The 19935-nt window shown below is 33.4% G+C and overlaps 3 protein-coding genes across 7 annotated transcripts; 2 read left to right on the top strand and 1 right to left on the bottom strand.

The window, feature by feature from the left end:
* The first annotated feature begins 1810 nt into the window (after window positions 1–1810).
* On the top strand, window positions 1811–7859 carry LOC109009861 (diphosphomevalonate decarboxylase MVD2, peroxisomal-like). Of its 2 annotated transcripts, XM_018990506.2 has the most exons (11): window positions 1822–1983; window positions 2063–2308; window positions 3129–3327; window positions 3954–4017; window positions 4160–4223; window positions 4322–4402; window positions 5276–5362; window positions 5956–6113; window positions 6221–6269; window positions 7005–7129; window positions 7317–7539. In XM_018990506.2, exons 2-11 carry the CDS (start codon window positions 2093–2095, stop codon window positions 7537–7539), a joined length of 1266 nt encoding a protein of 421 aa, XP_018846051.2. In that variant the 5' UTR covers window positions 1822–1983; window positions 2063–2092. The 2 variants fall into 2 exon arrangements, with proteins under 2 accessions (XP_035546142.1, XP_018846051.2); XM_035690249.1 differs by having other exon boundaries at window positions 1811–2308; window positions 7317–7859.
* A 1137-nt stretch (window positions 7860–8996) lies between these two features.
* On the top strand, window positions 8997–11034 carry LOC109009867 (protein trichome birefringence-like 36). The gene is made up of 5 exons (XM_018990512.2): window positions 8997–9496; window positions 9805–9976; window positions 10074–10255; window positions 10387–10545; window positions 10640–11034. The coding sequence occupies exons 1-5, from the start codon at window positions 9144–9146 to the stop codon at window positions 10941–10943; spliced, it is 1170 nt and encodes a 389-aa protein (XP_018846057.2). The 5' UTR covers window positions 8997–9143; the 3' UTR covers window positions 10944–11034.
* Window positions 11035–12596: 1562 nt separating this feature from the next.
* On the bottom strand, window positions 12597–18188 carry LOC109009863 (ACT domain-containing protein ACR12-like). 4 transcript variants are annotated; one of them, XM_035690245.1, is made up of 10 exons: window positions 17948–18188; window positions 17156–17210; window positions 15665–15796; window positions 14964–15058; window positions 14224–14344; window positions 14016–14075; window positions 13586–13641; window positions 13288–13393; window positions 13130–13198; window positions 12597–12962 (listed from the first exon to the last, which is right to left on the bottom strand). In XM_035690245.1, exons 1-10 carry the CDS (start codon window positions 18109–18111, stop codon window positions 12900–12902), a joined length of 921 nt encoding a protein of 306 aa, XP_035546138.1. In that variant the 5' UTR covers window positions 18112–18188; the 3' UTR covers window positions 12597–12899. The 4 variants fall into 4 exon arrangements, with proteins under 4 accessions (XP_035546138.1, XP_035546140.1, XP_035546139.1 ...); XM_035690247.1 differs by having other exon boundaries at window positions 14224–14308; XM_035690246.1 differs by having other exon boundaries at window positions 15665–15787.
* Between the last annotated feature and the right edge of the window lie 1747 nt (window positions 18189–19935).

Raw genomic sequence — 19935 nt, 5'->3', positions numbered from 1 at the left:
GATTAGTTTCATTAATCATGTCTTTTGTCGTAAGAAGTGATCTTATGATCTCATCAAGTTCATGTTTCAACTGGAATTGGACATAAATCAAACCCCTATTGAGGAGTCAATTAAGCCTTGCTTGATCGCATTAAATGATCACGAGCTTTGCTAGTTCTCTACCAAAAATACTGATCAAATGGTCATTAATGTAGATTTATGTCATTGTTTCTCTGTAAATTTACCTACAATTTCCATGATTTCTAATTTGATCCAATGACCTCACTCAGGGGTTTTAGTTTACTTGCTTTGTTTTCCTCACACCTTACACAAAGGACAAAAGGACAAAGTTTTCCTTTTATTAGCTAAAACAATATGAATTTGGTTGAAGGATGTGAAAGCTATTACATTATAATTTTCAGCAATTTTTTTTACTCAAATATTACATGATATTAGGGCATTCATATATATTATATATTAATCTCTCTTATGATATAAAATATTAATTTGAAGTCGAGAGTCAATATAAAATAAAAAAAAACCTCGTCATAGCCTTCATTATGACAGCGAAATAGCAGACGAGCAAGAATTGATCAGTTAGGACTTATAACTTGTTTCAAAAGTTTAAACTAATAGGTTGAGGTATATTTTATTATTTATATTTATGTCTTAAGAAATGAGCATTGACTATGTATTCTTGAACATGTTTTCGTATTCCTCAATCTCACATGTCAAGTAATAAGAAATTTCATGGGAAAAAAAAAAAAAAAAAAACTCAACCTGAAAAATATGCTCAAGAAACTTGAATGAATAAACTTGGTTTGAAGAGCTTTCTCTATTTTTTTAAAAAATATTATTTTCCTCTAACCTTCTTTAGAGAAAAAAAATGTATTTAAATTTCGACAAATAGAGTTTATTATTTTCGGTAAATAGTGCCAATGCCCATTATTTAAAGCACCTCTCCCAAAAGTCTCAACCATCCTTTGTTCCTTTTCACATGAAGACACAACAACAAATAGAAAATGACACTTTCTTTTATCGAACAAAAGATGGTGGGAAATTAAATAATATCTTACAATATTTTTTTAATTAAGATGATTGGATTTATTTATTTATTTATTTATTTTTCTTTTTTGAACTTGCCAAACGGGTTTGGTATAAGTTATAGCTTATGACTTCACCTTCTATTTTTTCACTGCAAAAGAAGGAAATACAAGTTGAACTATGGGTAAACCCAATTAGAGGATTAAAGTATAAATAAATTATAATAATAAACACGCAACTATTTACATGATCATATTTTAAAATTGATGTTTTTATACATTGATAATATTTTTATAAGTTATTTTACAATTGTCTTTAGTATAATATATATAGTTTGCGTAAAGAATTATGTGTTTATCATATCTTGTTGCGATTTATGAAAGTTTGGATAGTGAGTTAAGATGAGATGAAAATTAAATAAAATATTGTTAGAATATTATTTTTTAATATTATTATTTTAAAATTTGAAAAAATTAAAATGTTTATTATATTATAAAAATTTGAAAAAATTATAATAATTAGATGAGATGAATTAAAAGATTTTTTTATATCTAAACTTCCATAATTTTTAGACATTTTCTTTAATCAGATTATATTATTATAAAACCGTTTAGAGTTTCAAGATATTGAACTATATCACTTTTTTTCTCTTCTTTTCTACGAAGATCTTGTTCATCAACTCATCCAAATCTATTGGGTAAATTCTAAATATTTTTGTAGTTAAAACCTCGGAATGATCGAAAAAGATTGCGTAAACTCAAGAAGAATCGGCAATGTAGGTAAGTACAATATGCCACTTGGTACGTTGGATATATGGAGACTCGTGACCACCTTTTCTGCAGAGCTCCATAAATGGTGGTTCCGGCGGATCTCCTCAAGCATTAAAAAAGGGATATTCAATCATGGCGATTGGCCCCGACTTCCCCAAATTTCCTACTTCAAAAAAGTCAACCATGGCAGGTTGAGAGAGAGACTCCATTATCTGAGTTTTATATAAAGCAACGGACTTCCTCTCACCACTGTGTTTCATTGCTCTCAGAGTCTCGGACCCGGAAAAGAAGTTGGGAAAATGGTGGGTGGAGCTGAGAAATGGGTGATGATGGTGACGGCTCAGACGCCGACGAACATAGCGGTGATCAAGTACTGGGGGAAGAGGGACGAGTCCCTAATTCTCCCCGTCAATGATAGCATCAGCGTCACGCTTGATCCTGATCACCTCTGTACCACCACCACCGTAGCCGTTAGCCCCTCCTTTGACCGCGACCGCATGTGGCTGAATGGCAAGGTAAAACAAATTGGAAAGAAAGTATTTCTCGTGCTTTTCTCCCCTTTCTTAATTCACTCGAAACTAGGTTGTGTTTGATTGCCGAGAGAATGGATGAAAAGTATAAATGGAAAATTTGTTTCTTTGATCAAATTCCGTTGTTTGATACCATAAAGTATCCTTGGGGATAAAAGCGGATGTGTTGTCCACTAAGAAAGTGTGGGGTAGGCAAGGAGATTTGAATGGCTGAATTATTTGGTCCATACTGATAATGATTTGGGATTCGATGAATATTAGAGTTGACTAGATCTGGTTCGATGTAATTGATTAGCTTCTAGGAAAGAAAAATCAGATTTGGCTTCACGGAAACATAGATGATATTTCTGGGTGACTGTTTCTCATCCGTTTGGCTGCCAAGAAAGTGCTGGGAAAAGAAAGAAGTTGAAATTTTGAATATTATAGTAATCATGAAGGACAGAACGAAAGAAATGGAGGGAGAGAGAGAGAGAGAGAGAGAGAGAACCTGAGATGATAATAGTACTATTTAGCTTTGACGAAGGGTGGATAATCAGTCAATGGTGGTTGATGATATCGAGGAGGAAAATAAATCGTAGTTTCCAGTATTCTTTTGCTGAGTAAACGAACTTCTTTGGAAAACTGAACCTAATTGAAGCACCTAAACCCATCACTACTTCAAATGTGAAACAAATACCTTTACATTTTTTCAGCAAGAAAATATAGAATTAGTGTTTATTATCATTCTTATTATTTTACGAATACTGTTATCCTCCTACTTCTGTAATTAAGTCATGGTGCCTTTTGTTTTTGTTGGTTAGTGTAGGAGATTTCCCTTTCCGGAGGCAGGTATCAAAATTGCCTGAGGGAAATTCGCAGCCGTGCTAGTGATGTTGAGGATGAGGAAAATGGTATCAAAATTCCTAAGAAGGATTGGGAGAAACTGCATTTACATATTGCTTCATACAACAATTTCCCTACTGCTGCTGGGTTGGCCTCCTCAGCGGCTGGGTTTGCTTGTCTTGGTAAACGATCTAGTCACCCAATTTTCTTTTCATACTTGTCCCGTTTCCTTAAAATACATTAGTAGTTCAGGCCTCTAATTTTGAGCAATCACCTGTCTCATCCCTGCAAGGAACTTAAAAAAACAGGCAGATTGTCGCAAATGACCTCTCTGTTCTATATCCAATTCCTCCTCCACCTTAAATGTTTTTTGTATGCATCAACCAATGCAACTACAAGCATACTGTGGACATGTGTTTGTTTTTGGCTCAAGTAGTAAGGGCCTTGGTCTTGGTGGTATTCTCTCTTCAGGTATAAGGTTAGAACCTTTGGTGCAAACAATTTCTAGGAGCCACGTCTCATTAGTGAAAAAGCTGATGATTTACCTGATCCGTGTGGTGGGGACACATTACACCGCTCCGGGGGTTTAACAGGGTAAAGATATGTTGCGTTTGCATAGTATATAATTGTCTCCAATTCGAGGATAGATTACTTATTTGTATTACAAAGGGAGCATATTCTGTATCTGCTTGGAGAAATCAATTCGTTGGGTATTTAAGCTTTAAATTAACTGCTTTCTTTCATGTTAGTAAGCATATATTAGAGTAAATGTTGCTGATTCCAAGTGTATATTCTTTTTTATTTGCAGTTTTTTCCCTTGCAAAGCTAATGAATGTGAAAGAAGATCAAAGCAAGCTCTCTGCTATTGCGAGGTTCTCTTTCCTTGATAATGCATATCCAATTATAAGGATTTTTTTAGTTGGTGGACTGAATTTCTAGTACCTTTATTTGTAGGCATCCGAGAATGATTGTTGTAGTCGGCAATGATGTTTCTTTTGGTTTTAATTAATACAGGCAAGGCTCAGGCAGTGCTTGTCGCAGTTTATATGGTGGTTTTGTCAAGTGGATCAAGGGAAGGGTGAGTTTATTTTTTCATGTTCATCTAGGTGCTTTCTGTCAAGAAAGCCTATTGCTCTGGCCATTTAGTTCTGATTCTTTGTAACTGAATATGTTAAGGATGAAGATGGAAGGGACAGTCTTGCAGTTCAACTTGCAGATGAGAAGCACTGGGATGATCTTCTTATTATTATTGCTGTGGTATGTTTTGCCCCTTGGTCAATTGAGCAGTTAATCACATGTATATTAATGTATTTAAGTTTAAATTTTTTTTAAAGAGTTGCCAATTTTTTTAACTTGCAATAGGTGTTCTCTTTTGTATATTCCCTGTGTACTTGTGCAATGCTTGTTTACTTGTTTCAATAAAAAAGACTTTTACTTATTAAGAAAGAAATTTGAGGGCCAAGTCATGCACGCAGGAGGTATACAAAGGGGAAACCCAAAATAAAAGTAGCAATGAGAAAAACTGAATCGTGGGCAGTGGACCCTCTTTTCCTTCAATATATATGCCATGCCGATTTGTTTCTAAAAGTACTTTCTTGTAGTTTTGGCTTGCTAACTTCATGTCTAAGTTGTCCATTGGTGGGATTGTATCCTGTTTGTGCTGAGATCCTGTATGTGTGCTCGAAATTATAGGCTTTGGATATGGTAAAGATTGAGCCTTCTGATCACTTCATGAAACTATTTTGATTTCCTTCCAATTTTACTTATCAAAAAAAGTTATTATGATTTTCTTATAGTACGTCTAATGTCTCAAGTGCAGACCACTGATCAATATACAAAGTTTTCTGTTACCTCTGTTTGGAAATTATATCTGTGAAATCCATATCCTACCCATGTTGTTTTATTGCCTGCTAGCTCGTCCTGTTTCTACAAGAGACAATTATAATTTTTCAAGTATGACAGAAGTATTTTTATAACCTAGTGTGCATGCTGAATGATTATTATAGTCATCATCATCCTAACATGTATACTAAACGGTTCAATTTGTAAGTGATGTTTACTTGCTCCTACTATTCCCCATTTTTTTTTTTTGTTGTTGTTGTTGTTTCAATCTTGATTTTCTTGATTTAGGTAAGTTCAAGGCAGAAGGAAACAAGTAGCACAACTGGAATGTGTGAAACTGTCGAAACAAGTTTGCTTTTAAAACATAGAGCGAAGGTACTTTTTACACGTCTTTCCTCTCTTCCAAATGGTTTTTGGAGTCCTTTCCTGAAACTAGCCATCCATCAAGGGCTCCACACATGTTAGATAGTTCTCTCCCTCTCTTCTCTCTCTCTCTGTGATTATATGGTTGAGATAACTTTGACTTCTGAAAAGGGGAAGGGAATAGGAGAGAGACAAGAAAAGGGAGGAAAACTGAAGAGAGGAAAGAGAGCAAAAAGCCATGGTTAAAATTCTTTTATATCCTTAACTTCATGAAATAGAAAATAAGATAGGGCTAGTTTTGGCATTTTCTATGGGATAACATAGAGAGAACAGTTTTATTATCAACTAAAGTTTTGCTTTACACACTAAAATACATTATTTGATCTAATAATATGGGAAACTTGCATGTTTTTTTTAGAACTTTTAATTTTAATTTTCAGGTCTCTCCCTCCCATCTCCCCTCAGTGCCCTCACCCTTTCTCTCTTTCTTCTTTTGCTTAAGGGCGTGTCCTTTAAATTTATTTATCTATTCAAATATCTCATACTGTTTGAAATTGGATTTAACTTCTGGTCTCTGTCATTTGCCTCCTTTTGGACTGTCACAGGAAATAGTACCAAAACGCATACTACAAATGGAAGAAGCCATAAAAAATCGTGATTTTACATCTTTTGCACAATTGGCCTGTGCTGATAGCAACCAGTTTCATGCCGTTTGCCTGGACACATCTCCCCCAATATTTTACATGAATGACACATCCCATAGGCAAGTTCTGCTTTAGATTTTTGGTTAACTTGGGGCTCAAGTTTTTTGTTCTTGAACTATGGAATTAAAATCTTGAATTTAATACTAAGAAAATAATTATTTCTCAGGATAATCAGTATCGCCGAAAAATGGAATCGATCGGAAGGGACGCCTCAGGTTTGATTTTCTTTCTACTATTTCTTTTCTAGAAACCTTTGTTACTTGTATTGACTATTGAGAAACAGATTGGACCACCCAGGTCGAATATTTCTTTGTGAATTGTCATTGTTTAGTATTTGATAAAAAAAATAAAATTCTCGAGCAAGAAAAAAAACAAAGCAAAAAGAGAAAGCAGACCATGGAGGACTGACCTGAGCTATAAACAAAGGACTTGAAACAAATTCCTATTGTACCTTTCTAAATTTTAATTTTCCATGTATTAAGAAAAATATAAATCATGAATTGATTGTTTTTATGTGGTATTTCTATGGAAATTTCTCATGAAAGTCCTTTTTGTGATCAAGTTTTTGCTTTGCTGAAGTAACGCAGAATTTGGTTTGACTTTTATGAGTGATAAATTGCTTCTCAGCCTTGATTGCATTATACCTTTATTCATTTTATCCAGCAATTCTAACGAAGGTTAACAAAGTTGTATTGTTTATTGAATGACAATGTCATGTGATTTTTAAGACTTTTTACCATCCAAAGACCCATTTGAGCTGTTCCTTGTATGTCTTTTTATTTATTTATTATTATTTAATGATTTATGCCATTAGACTCTATATATTATTGTTACCCCATATGGTGCAAGACCACCTGAGGTTGGGTTCAGCTCTGTGGCCCTGTTACTGTCACCAATCGCATTGGTTATTTTGAGTATGTGAATCGGTGTGACTGTCTGAAATCAAACAGGTGGCATATACTTTTGATGCGGGCCCAAATGCAGTACTGATTGCTCGTGATAGAAAGGCTGCTACTCTTTTGCTTCAGAGGCTGCTCTTCTACTTCCCTCCAAGTTCAGCTACGGATTTGGATAGGTAATATGTTCTAATGTTACGGCTACGATATAGCATTGTATTTTTACTTTACTACAGATTGGTAAGATATCAATGAACTGTCTTAGTGCAAATTTTACAGATTTTCATTTTTGTATGGCAGCCCCAAGGGCAAGTATTCTGAGTAATTTTTTTTTTTCTCTCCTTGATTCTTTTGCTTATCTTTCAGTTATGTTCTTGGTGATAAGTCAATTCTAAAAGATGCTGGGATTGAGGGGATAATTGATGTGGAAGGTTTGCCACCACCTCCAGAAATAAAGGACAGCATTCCAACCCAGAAATACAAGGGGGATGTGAGTTATTTTATCTGCACAAGACCTGGGAGAGGTCCAGTTTTGCTTTCTGACAAGAGTCAGGCTCTTCTCAATCCCCAAGACGGGCTACCCAAGTAAATTTGGAGTGGTTTTTATTCTGATGCTTAATTAATCTCTTCTGCTTTTCAATTGAACATCTCAGACTGTGCCTGTGGTCACTGTAAAATGTCTATCTATCTGAGATGTTCTTTGCGTGTTTGCAGTTTGTTTCCCTTCTTTCATGTAATTTTAATTGTTTCTCCATTTCTGGGAAATTTACTTGGGTTTATGTGCTCATAGTCCTTTTGACATCGTTACAAATAAGTCGTTTATTGCGTTGTAACAATTTCAGCTGTAACTTGGTAACCTTTTGTATCATCAAAAAGAGCGAAAAGAGAAAATAAAAGAACGATTTTTTCTTCCGGAATTGAGATCTACTTACGTCTAAGGGCCCGTTTGAAATTTGAACTGAATTGAGTTCAACTCAGTTTAATTTAATTTTAAATTGAGTCTAACATTTAAATATTTAATTTTCAAATTATTAAATTTATTTCAACTCAAAACCTCTTTATATATAGGACTCACAATATTTTTCAATTTAACATCTCTTTACGTGCGGGATCCAATCTTTTTCAACTTTAGGTGAGTTTCACAAAACTAGTTAGTCTAATTTTATTATTTTAATTAACTATTATTTATAAAGAACTCGACTCATCTTAACTAAACTCAACATCTAAATAGGGTCTAATTTGCCTTTAAACAGTGATAGACTGCTTTTGGGCCCAAAGACAGTCTTTGGCCCAGCACCACCTTGTTTATGTTCATTTAATGTCTAATTAAATTTTTTTTTTTCAATGGCTATCAAAAGAAAGACTATTCTATTTCCACTTCAATCGTAATTACCACAAGAACACCCCATTTGTTGCTCCTCTCCTCTCTTTCACACATCTCATTCTTATCAAAATCAAGGGTTTTGTTTTTTATACCCTATATAATTTACAAATCTATAACATATATAACTTTCAAAGCAAGAGTTGTTGAACTATAATCTTAAAACTTGTGTTGTGAAATATATTGTGTTTATGGGTATCATTATTCTTCTAAAATTGTATAAATAATTTTTCCTTCATTAAAAACGACTTTGAATTTAATTTAAGTTAGAATAATATGAAAGGTCCAAAAATCAGATTATAAACAAAATTAATAATTAATAATTTTTTCGTATATCCCACGAGTGTACGACTAGTGTGTACAATCAAGATAGGAGGTGCGTCTTCAGTTAGAGCATGCCCAATATATTGCTTAATAAGCTTAATTTGGCTCTATAATCTTCCCTTCAATCTTTGCAAACTATGCCAAAGATACTTCTTCTTCTTCTTCTTCTTTTATTTTTTAATGTAAAAAGATAAAAAATAATATTTTATTAATTTTTTAACAAAAACATATTATCTAAACCAACGAGACGTAAAATGATGGCAAAAAAGTAGTTCGTTCCAATGATGAAAAGAGATCATAGATATCAGGTACTAGAAACGAAGGCAATGAGTAAAGAGAACATGAAATATGGCCCATCCCAGCGCAAGTCATGCCGTAATCGACCACTTGATCTAGGGATCAACATGTTGCCCTTTCAACTTACAGTTAAAATGCTAGCTTCTTCATTTGTTACCCTTCACTGCAAGCTGATTTAATTTTTGGGTTTAATGGCTAAACCGAAGTTTCAACTGACCCAGTACTCCTTGTTCATCTTCCTCGTCTTCAGCATCTTGCTATGCTTCTTTCATGTTGAAGCATCATCGGTGTTGCAGCTTGGCCTAGAGGATCATGAGCCGTGGCTCAATGAGGAAGATGAAGAAGTAATTATGGTGCAAAGCAGCCATGATTCGAGAAAAAGATGTGACTTCTCTGTTGGCAAATGGGTTTATGATCAATCTTATCCTCTCTACGACTCAAACTGCCCATATCTTAGTACTGCTGTGACTTGTCAAAAGAATGGACGGCCGGATTCTGACTATGAGAAGTGGAAGTGGAAGCCCCAAGGCTGTTCTATTCCAAGGTACTACATGCAAATTGAAAAAAAAAAAAAATTATTTGCTAGCTCTCATAGTATAAGGCATAGAGGTGTCTACCATATGATATGAATCAAATCCGAAAAGGGTTTGTGATATGCATAAATGTTGAGATCAATATTGGAATCTGGTATTTAATTTGATCTTGATGTTCAGTGTGATGTTGAGCATACAACTTCAAATATGCTGGACATTAATGTTGCTGCTGATCCTTGTCTGAAGAATGTGCAGAGTCTGAACCTGTTGAACCTTATGCTAAAACAACATGTACTAATGCTTTGCCTCCATGGTATAGGTTTGATGCTTTGGATTTTCTTGGAAGGATGAGAAAGAAGAGAATAATGCTGGTAGGAGATTCTATAATGAGGAATCAATGGGAATCTCTTGTTTGCTTGGTGCAAGGAGTTATTCCAAATGGTCGGAAAAGGGTGATGTATAGTGGTCCTTCCATGGCCTTCCATGCTATGGTAATAATTATATAAGTCAACTTTTTTTTGAGACAGCAATTAATTAGTTATAACTCAAATTAACTTAAGAATCAATTATAATCTAATTCCCATACAGGATTTTGAGACATCAATTGAATTTTCTTGGGCACCACTCCTAGTGGAATTGAAGAAAGGTCCAGAAAACAAGAGAATCTTGCATTTGGATCTGATCCAAGAGAATGCAAAGTATTGGAGAAATGTTGATATTCTTGTTTTTGATTCAGCTCACTGGTGGACTCATTCTGATCAATGGAGCTCGTAAGACAAATTTTGCAGTATTTTTTTCCTGTTCTTACTACAGAATACTCTCTCTCCATGTTATTGATGTCTGTTGGTAATGCTACTAGAGAAAATAAGAACTCATGATTCTAACTGAGGGTTATAAATAGGTGGGACTATTTCATGGAGGGAAATAATCTATTGAAAAGTATGAATCCAATGGTTGCATACCAGAAAGGACTCACAACATGGTCTAAATGGGTAGATTCAAATCTCGACCCTCGCAAAACCCGAGTCATTTTTCGGAGTATGTCACCTAGACATAACAGGTACAATGAAACTTCGAGTGCAAATGTACTTGTCTTTCTTTTCATTTTTTCTTAGAAGTCATTTTAATTAGACATTTCTGCTTTTTTCTGGCAGAGAAAATGGATGGAAATGCTATAACCAAAAGCAGCCTCTAGCTTTTTTTAGCCACCAACATGTTCCTGAACAGTTGCTAGTGTTACAAGGGGTGTTGAGAAGGATGAGATTTCCAGTTTTTCTGCAAGATATTACAACTATGACAGCTCTTCGAAGAGATGGACATCCTTCTGTGTACAGTAGGGCAATGGCCGAAGAAGAGAAGCAGCATCCAAGGGACTTTTCCTCTGACTGCAGCCATTGGTGCCTTCCTGGGGTGCCTGATATCTGGAATGAGATGTTGAGTGCCTTGCTCAAACAATGAACTTGTAAGAAAAGTTAGGTAAAGTTGTTAGAATCACTGTTCTGCATAATTCGGGTTTGTTTTGTAGTCTTAGAAGCCTGTCATGGTTTATCATGGTACTGTGTCTTGTGATGTTTTATGGCATTGTGCGTTATGAGATGGAATAATGCCATCCATATTAGTCTGTGATGCGAGTCTAATTTCCAAAAGATATTGAATCTGTGTTTACGGAGTTTGGCTTACATCCAGTGAAAAAAATGACCGGAAGTGTTTTGTTATGCAAAAGAACAAACAACATCAATTGAGGTGAATAAATGCGTAGAACTCATCCGTTCACGTTTTAAATGTGAGTTTAAATATGTTTGAATGTTAAAAAATAAATTTAGATGTATTTATAAGAAGTTGAAAAAAGTCCCTCATGTAAAAAAGTGTTGAATTGAAAAAAAAGTTTTATATATAAAAAAATTTTGAATTGAGATGAATTTAATAACTTGAGAATTGAGTATTTGAATATTAGACTCGATCTAAAATTATACTGAACTAATCTCATCACAATTCAGTTAAAATTCTAAATGGAGCCTGAATGTACGCTCTATTTTGAAAGTACTAAAAAGTATAAATAACTGTCTGCAAATTATAATCTTACTGAAAAGGTTTCGTACCAAAAGAAACAAAGAGAAGAAACAAATAAGTTAGAACTAAAAATTTGTCAAGGTTATTGCTTTAAGGTCCGGTTTAGATATAAGAAGTATTTTATTTTATCTCATTATTATATTTTTATCAAATTTTTATATAAAATATAGTAAATAATTCAACTTTTTCAAATTTTAAAATAATAATAATATTAAAAAATAATATTTTAATAATATTTTATTTAATTTTTAATTTTAATCTCAACTTAACTCACCATCTAAAAGACACCGTGCATTGGCATTGGTAGCTACCAAAGCCATGACTAAAATTTGGCTAAAAATTTAAAGTTTTGGTTAAAGCCAAAGCCATTGAAAAAATTAGTCCACATTGAAATAGCCATCTAAAAATTAAAATAATAATATAATATTATATATTTTAATAATAATTTTTTTTATTCTCTAATGTGATTGTATTTTACAGTACAAAAGGAAAACATAATTTCTTACAAATTCACAACACAGAAGAAATTCCTAATTTTTAGGGTTGATTATTTGGAAATAAAATAAAGATCATTTTGACAAAAATTTATCTATATTTTGAATTTCATTAATATTTAGCCAATGCCAGACTCATGTCATCGAAAGAGGGTGGAGTTTGGAGCATTGGATATCAGCTACCTAACTTTGACAAAAAAATAAAGAAAAGAAAAGAGAGAAATATCATATCATTAGCAGTGGGTCATTTTGGAATCAAAATCATCAGCATTCACTTTTTACATTGCTTGCTGCATACGTCACTTACATTCCAGGTACCTAACTCAGTGCATGCGAGAATGATTGTTTGTAACATTGTTATGGCTCGGAACGGGCACATGTTTTGTCCTTGAAAACTACGGCAAGAGAATTGATCATCAGCAGAGCTTTTTAGAGCCATGACCTGCTCTGAAATGATGATGTCTGCTGGTGATTGATTGCTATTACTTTTCCTTTATTTTCCCACTGAGAAAATAATCTTTAGTTAATACAGAGGAAAATCATCTTCTTCCAATTTTGGTAGATTTTTTTAAATAAAACCCACAGCATCAATGTAGGTAAAAACAAAACAGTATTAGACAAAGAACACGAACATGATCGAAGGTACTGAAAATCATATGGCTTTTTTGGGACGTGGTTCTGATTTTAAACTGGAAAAAAAAAATTGAAAAAACAAAGCTTTACCCTACAATGTTTGCTAGTGATAGCGATTAAAGATCCATAGCCCAGATTCTTGAGCAGGGGACTTCTATAGCTCATGCATGATTTGATACAAGAATCATTTGCAGCCATACACTGGTGCTTCCAGGTATTAATAGCTATCTATATCTGTTTCTGGCCTTCGGAGATAATAACGTAGACAATTCACCAACACCTGCATATTCAAAAAGATGTAACGAGGAGATAGGCGAAGCTATCTGATAAAGATTGTTATGCTAAAATTACTTTAAAAATGGTCTGCCTCAAAGAGTCTTTCACAATATACGGAAGTCAAATGACCAATGATTCAAGCATTTGCTCTAAATAAGCTGGGGAACTCACTTGAGACAAGGAACAGTTTAACGCTGCCCCTCTGTAGCTGACATGAAACTTATCTTTGGCTACCAGTCCCTGTCAGATGAGAGATGAGAACTTGATCAGAACAGATGTGTGTGTGTGTGTGTGTGTGTGTGTGTGTATGTGAGAGAGAGAGCACATACTTCTGTATCAATTTCTGCTGACTCCACCTCAATGTTAATATCAGCAATAATTTTGATGATTTCTACCAGTAATCCCGGTCTATCTGCTGTTTCTATACAGAGTAAGCTGTACATTGTGAAGCAAAATGCACAACTAAGATGATACATTAATGCACCCTTTCTTTGCAAATATTTTCAAACTCCTCAGATTTCAATCTCCCAGCAGGGTAGGTGGTGCAAATGTAGTGCCAGAAGAAAAAACATAAAAAATGAGCAATAAATTTTAAGCTACAAGACAACTCAATCACAACTAGCAAACCTCCTCTTGGGTCCATCTTCCTTCACTTGTATATGAGTTGCAATATCAACATCAAGCTGCATACAAAATCACAAAGTCCATTTCAACTCTGTAATGTTACAAATAGCGCAAGAAATGGATTGAACTAAGTAGAACGTAGCCATGAAATCTCCCCAATCTATTACCAATATTCAATTATTGATTACATCCTAACCATGGCACAACATGGAAAATGAAGAGATCATTCAATCAACAGGCTGGTAATGTGCTATAGACATTTCAAATGCCAGATGAACATGTTCAGAGATGGTTCTTTCTTGAGAAAGACTGGTAGTACCTAAGAATAGACATATGTAGTCATATATGTAGAGCAAGACGGCCACAGACAGGTGGAGTACTACAAGGAAATGGAGTTGAAACAACAAAGCTAAAAGAACCTTCAGCACATCACCTTCTTCTCTGGAGCTTTTATTCCAAAAGCCTCACCCATTGCAAGTTGCACGCTAGATTCCTGCAAGAAATTAAGGAGGAAGGATGACATTTGCAGATGACAAAAATCATCTTTGTAAGAAATGTAAGATAAATGGGATCAAAGTTTCTCCAACTTGCATCCTAAAAACTGAAACAAAACTTAAATAGAGTATCTTCAGCATACTCACTGGATGATACTTCAAAAGATTGTTAATAATGGTCAGTCGGATTCTCTCTAACATATCAGGATCTTCGACTTTGCGGCCAGTGTCTCTAGCACAACCAAATTCAATCTGTAAATGCTCAAAACTAGCAGTAAAACAAGTAATAGCTGTTAATTAGAACACTGGGCTGATGCTATATTTTCTAAAATTCTGATATCCAGTGTTGGAAGCATCAATGGGTTAGAAATATATTTAAAGCAACTTATTAAATTTCAGTTTTTTATTCTCCATCTAGGTTGATGCAAACACAACAAAAACCATCTCGCTTAAAGTCTTATAAGAGAAACAACAAGAAGACAGCACAGCTAGTTTCAACACTATCAGCTTCAATATTAGGGGTTTCTTAGAAGCTTATATCTTCAAAATCAGCTACAACCAGACGTGAGAGGCGTCTGGCAAGAATTTATCAAGAAAAAAGAGTTTCTCATCTTGCTGTCTACAACCAGTGGTTCGTACACTGCCCAAAAATTTTTTGCATAGACATTTTGGAGTCATTTAGCCATATAAAGCCATGTGGAAAGCAATCATGTTGGAAAAATTGTTCAGAGCAGAATAACATGAGCAATTTTTCAATGGTTTTTAGTTAAACTTCAAGCATTTTCCTTTCTTAAAACTAAAAACACTGGCCTGCTTGACTAAAAGTTTAATGTATAGGGTGAACTCTATGAAAGCACCATTAAGGAGATGCCAAAGGAATTACTTACAATAGTGTGATGAAAAAATTTGTTTGTTTGACTGATCCCTCAGTGGAAACAGTTCCCTTCGACACATCTAGTCCCAAATCTTTCAATGCATTCATCTGCCCTAGCATAATAAACCAAGTCAGGTCATTAGCTTTAATCCTTTTGAAGAATACACTAGCACTAAAATAATCATAAAATAGAGACCAATTGCTCAGCTCTGACCTTCCACAAGGCCTTTTTACCTTAATAATCAATACCACTGTAAATAATTGTTCATAACTAAATAGAATGAAAAGGACAACAAAAGTATACAAGCAGTGCAATATAGGTCCCCTAAGGTTACAAATTAAAGTGTAAAAAATCCAAAGAATCCATTGGTGATTCTGAATTACTCAGTAAAAATAGCAATCAGTGGTCAGAGTGATGTGTTTTCGCCAATAATTCCAAGCAAGTGTACCTATTCTAGTGCACATTAAGCTGTGGAACTCTAGAATCATATATCGCCCAATTTGAGAATCACACCATTGTAAGCATCAATTGAGAATCACAGAACGTTTTCAGAAATTTTCTAAAAACTTTAGCTTAAGAAAAATTTTCTTTATGAAGGGAGTACCTCAAATGGGGTTCAATGTACAAGAATACAGAAAATCACGATGTATTTAATCCTATACAAATGTTTCCTTCAGAGGGGTGAATGCCAGAACTTGCTATTAGCACTTTACCGTGTCAATGAGAGCTCCTAGGCGATCTCCAAAGCTGAGCTGTACAATTGTTGCATCAGAATCTGAATCTTGATCTATCAGAACTATTGGCATAGGGATATAATCAGCATCTTGATCAGACTTCTGCATTTGCTGTAATCCCATTAATTTTACGGCACTTTATTTTTTGTAAGGAAAAACTTTAGCCAATTTCGTTCCTTTCTCACAATTTAAATATCAAACCAGCAACTCCCACAAATTGCATACGATAAAAAGAATGCATAAAGATGAGAAATCAAAATCATATATTATATTTATTTCGGTCCAGACAAGCCTGTTCCAAGTAACATTTAGTCCAATTTCAAATGCTTAAAAGTCAACAATGATTGGGAATAAGCACATGTCGTACCAAAGTACTTGTCATTTAGCCCGTTTGGGGTTGTGTTAGGAGGCTTAAAAAGTGCTTAAATAGTCTTAAAAGCTCTTTAATGATAAAATTAGGTTGTTTGGGTGTTACATGTTAAAGTATATGTTTTGTGCTTTTCCTCAAATGTGTTTTTCCGGATAATGAGGAATGTAGTTACAATTTTAAAGGAAGGCGTCAATGACGAAAATAGCCATACAATTTTCAGATAATAACCACTTTGCCCTTTGGTCTTATTCCTCTCTCTCTCTGGCATGTTTCTCTCTGCCTCTCTCTTCCCTTTGAGTCTCTAAAATGGTGCTGTTTCCAGACTGACCCAACCTGTCTCAGATTTGATTCCAACATTCTCCATCAATTGTCATTGGCGCTCTTTGAATGCCCAAAACTCTTTGACAAAAAGCAATATCCTTTGGTCATAAATTGGTTTGCATTCTGACTTCCTGGGCCTTCCTCTCTTCACTAAAAAATCAAATGATCTTTTATGTCATTTCCAACTCAAAAAGTACTTCTTTAATTTATTTCCAAACAAATGTAACGTATTTGAAAGTGCTTTAGACATATGGATACCAAACAGTAAATAACTTTTTAATAGTAAAGCTTATTACTTTAAGCTCTACAACTATAAGCCTTAAGCTAAAAGCTACATTATCCACCGCAATCCCAAACATGCACTTAAGAGGGAAGTAGAAGGGTTACAATTACATGCAAAATTTCCAAAGTTGAATATCCACATTCAAATTCATTTCAGCCATGGATCTAAAAAGCACTAATCAAGTAATGTAGTTCAGTGTAAAAGCTGTTCAACAACCTCAACCCCGCCCCCCCCAAAAAAAAAACTATCATACATCTCATCTAGTGATGCAACTAATCAAGATATCTTTTGAGAACTACTGATGAATTAGAGATTCGTAATTTTCAAACTGAATCACAAACCCGTCTTTAAAGCAAAAATCTGCATTCACTATCTTCAGTGGAACTACTGTTAGAACCACAACATTCATGAGAATGAGTTTTTTTGTTAATCCTCAATTTTACTAAAAACAAGGGAAACAAATATCATATTAGGTTGAAAGAATCATCTCACTGACCAATGAGGTTGAATCAACTGCATTCAAACCATCGGTAGATGCATGCAAAATGTTCCTGCACAACAACACGAGCAATATTAGACAACAAATGATTCGGGGTTATCCTCTTAGCAATATTAAAGTGAATAATTGAAAAACGAGTACAATGATTGACAGTCACAAACCACAAGTATGACTACAAAAAAAGATCAGTGAACAAGATAAACCAAACGACATGAACAAGTTTTCTTCATATTTAGCCATCCAGAATGTTAACATGATTGTAACAGGAGGAGAAGAGAATGGTCCATAACCTAATGTTCTGCAGGAAAACAAAAAAAGGGAAAAAAATATTTCAGCTGCCTCATTAGCCCCACTAAGTACCACATTCCGTGATCACTTTTATTCTTGAAAATAAACAGTAGCGTGAAAACAAGACATATTCAAAGAAGACAAAGTTTATACTACACAAAAGAAATTGTCAACAAACATTGGCTCACATAAGCCAAAAAAAGTACGATTTTTTTTTTCTAGTGAGTTTGAAGTAATAGTAATGAGCTCGGTGGAGCTGGTCTTGAATTCCTCCTTCGGGTAAAAATCAAAGATTTAAAAGTTAACGCTTGCTGGGGAGATATATAGTGACAATTCCAAAAGACAAAATTCCCGATTTCAATTTTTCGTGTGCATCAAACATTTTTTCTTTCTTTATGATTTTTTTTTTTTTTTGATCGATAAAGAGAACATTTTCTCCTTCTTTGTGAATTGAAAGGGAACATTTTCTTGCAAATGAAAAATTCGGAGGCCTTGTCTTACTTCTTTCTCGAGAAAGCATGTCCAGGTTGAGTGCTCCTGTAGCGAACTGGGAAAAAGGTGAGTGACTCGTAGGGAGAGAGTTGTGGAGCGAAATCGAGATCAGATACCCTAGATCGACGGAGGCCAGAGGAAGAGACGAAGAAGGCGGTGTTTGCGAGAGCCATGCGAATGGTGGATTGGCAGTGTCGTCGCTGCGAAAATTGCCGCAGTAATAGTGTAGGATTTTGTACGTGTATCGTGTAAGTTTCGGTCTGTTGTCATAAATAATCACATTTATAGTATTTTAATTTTAAATTTTATTTCAATAAACTAGATAATTTAAAGTTTTAGAAATGAATATTTTTATTTGAATGCCTCCACATATTTTAAAGAATAAAGCTGCGTTTGGATCATAAAATACTCTCAATTCATTTCAATTCATCATTATAATTTTTTCAAATTTCAACACAAAATATAATAAACAATTCAACTTTTTCAAATTTTAAAATAATAATAATATTAAAAAATAATATTCTAACAATATTTTATCATCTCAACTCAACTCACTTTAACATCCAAACTCACCCTAAATTTTAAAATTTAAATCTTATAAATTAAATTATATTATATAAATAGAAGAATTGTTATAGACATAAAAAAATTAAACTGATGTAACTTCATGAAATTCTTTAAAATGAAAATAGTATTACAATTTGACGTATCATATCAAACTACATCAATTTATAAGTTTATTTAAACGTAATCTCTTTATAATTAAAGTATTTTTCGATATATAATTTATAGTATATAGACTTTTAAATAACACTACTCAAAATATAAAAATAATCAACATTGGTTAAACCTGAAAATTTCTTTGTCCATATGATTGTGATGTGGTGTCCGAAGTTTAACTAGAAAAAAGATTAAAAAAAAAAAAAATCTCCCGTTCAAAATATAAATAACTCCTGATTGAGCAATGACATCTTTGTTAGGCTGGACATTGATTGGGTAATGTTCAAGAAGATTACGGATCTTTTGGCTTGTTGGAATGGAATACGGAAATTGTCAAGTAGCGGCTGTTTGGAAGATGCCCATATGTCAGTATGTCTTATATGAAGAAGAGCAATGGACGTTGTTTTCAAAGAGAGAATGCTCATTGGGGAATTGAGAAATGCTTTGCGGGACTCAAAATTTATCCGAATGTGATTTTTTTTTTAATATATTTTTTAATGATGTTGTGAATTTTTTATTTTTTTTAAATGTTTATGATGATTAAAAAAATTATAAAAAAAAAAAAAAAAAGATGAAAAAACATTATACCATTCGAGACAAATTTTGGATTCCGAATTCGGGACCATAGCAGTGTTCTTTAGACTAAGGCTGTGTTTGGGTGACGAAGTATCCTCAACACTTTCCAAGTATTTTCGTACTTTTGAAAATACTTCATATACCAAACAACTTAAAATACTCTCAATGGGACCCACAAACTCACTTCAATCTCTACTCATAACTATTCACAAACATTCTATAATACTTATCACTATTATATATAAATAAAAAATAAAATCACTATAATATTTATCACTATTAAATATAAATAAAAAAAATAAAATCATTATAATATATAAATAAAAAATAAAATCACTATAATATATAAATAAAAAATAAAATCACTATAATATATAAATAAAAAATAAAATCACTATAATATATAAATAAAAAATAAAATGACTATAATATATAAATAAAAAATAAAATCACTATAATATTTATCACTATTAAATATAAATAAACAAATCATTATAATATAAAAATAATAAAAAATCACTATAATATATAAATAAAAAATATTTATCACTATTATATATAAATAAAAAATAAAATCACTATAATATATAAATAAAAAATAAAATCACTATAATATGTAAATAAAAAATATTTATCACTATTATATATAAATAAAAAATAAAATCGCTATAATATATAAATAAAAAATAAAATCACTATAA

Source organism: Juglans regia, chromosome 5 (assembly GCF_001411555.2).
Source record: "Juglans regia cultivar Chandler chromosome 5, Walnut 2.0, whole genome shotgun sequence".
Classification (NCBI taxonomy): Eukaryota; Viridiplantae; Streptophyta; class Magnoliopsida; order Fagales; family Juglandaceae; genus Juglans; species Juglans regia.
This window is presented reverse-complemented; position numbering and strand designations above follow the sequence as displayed.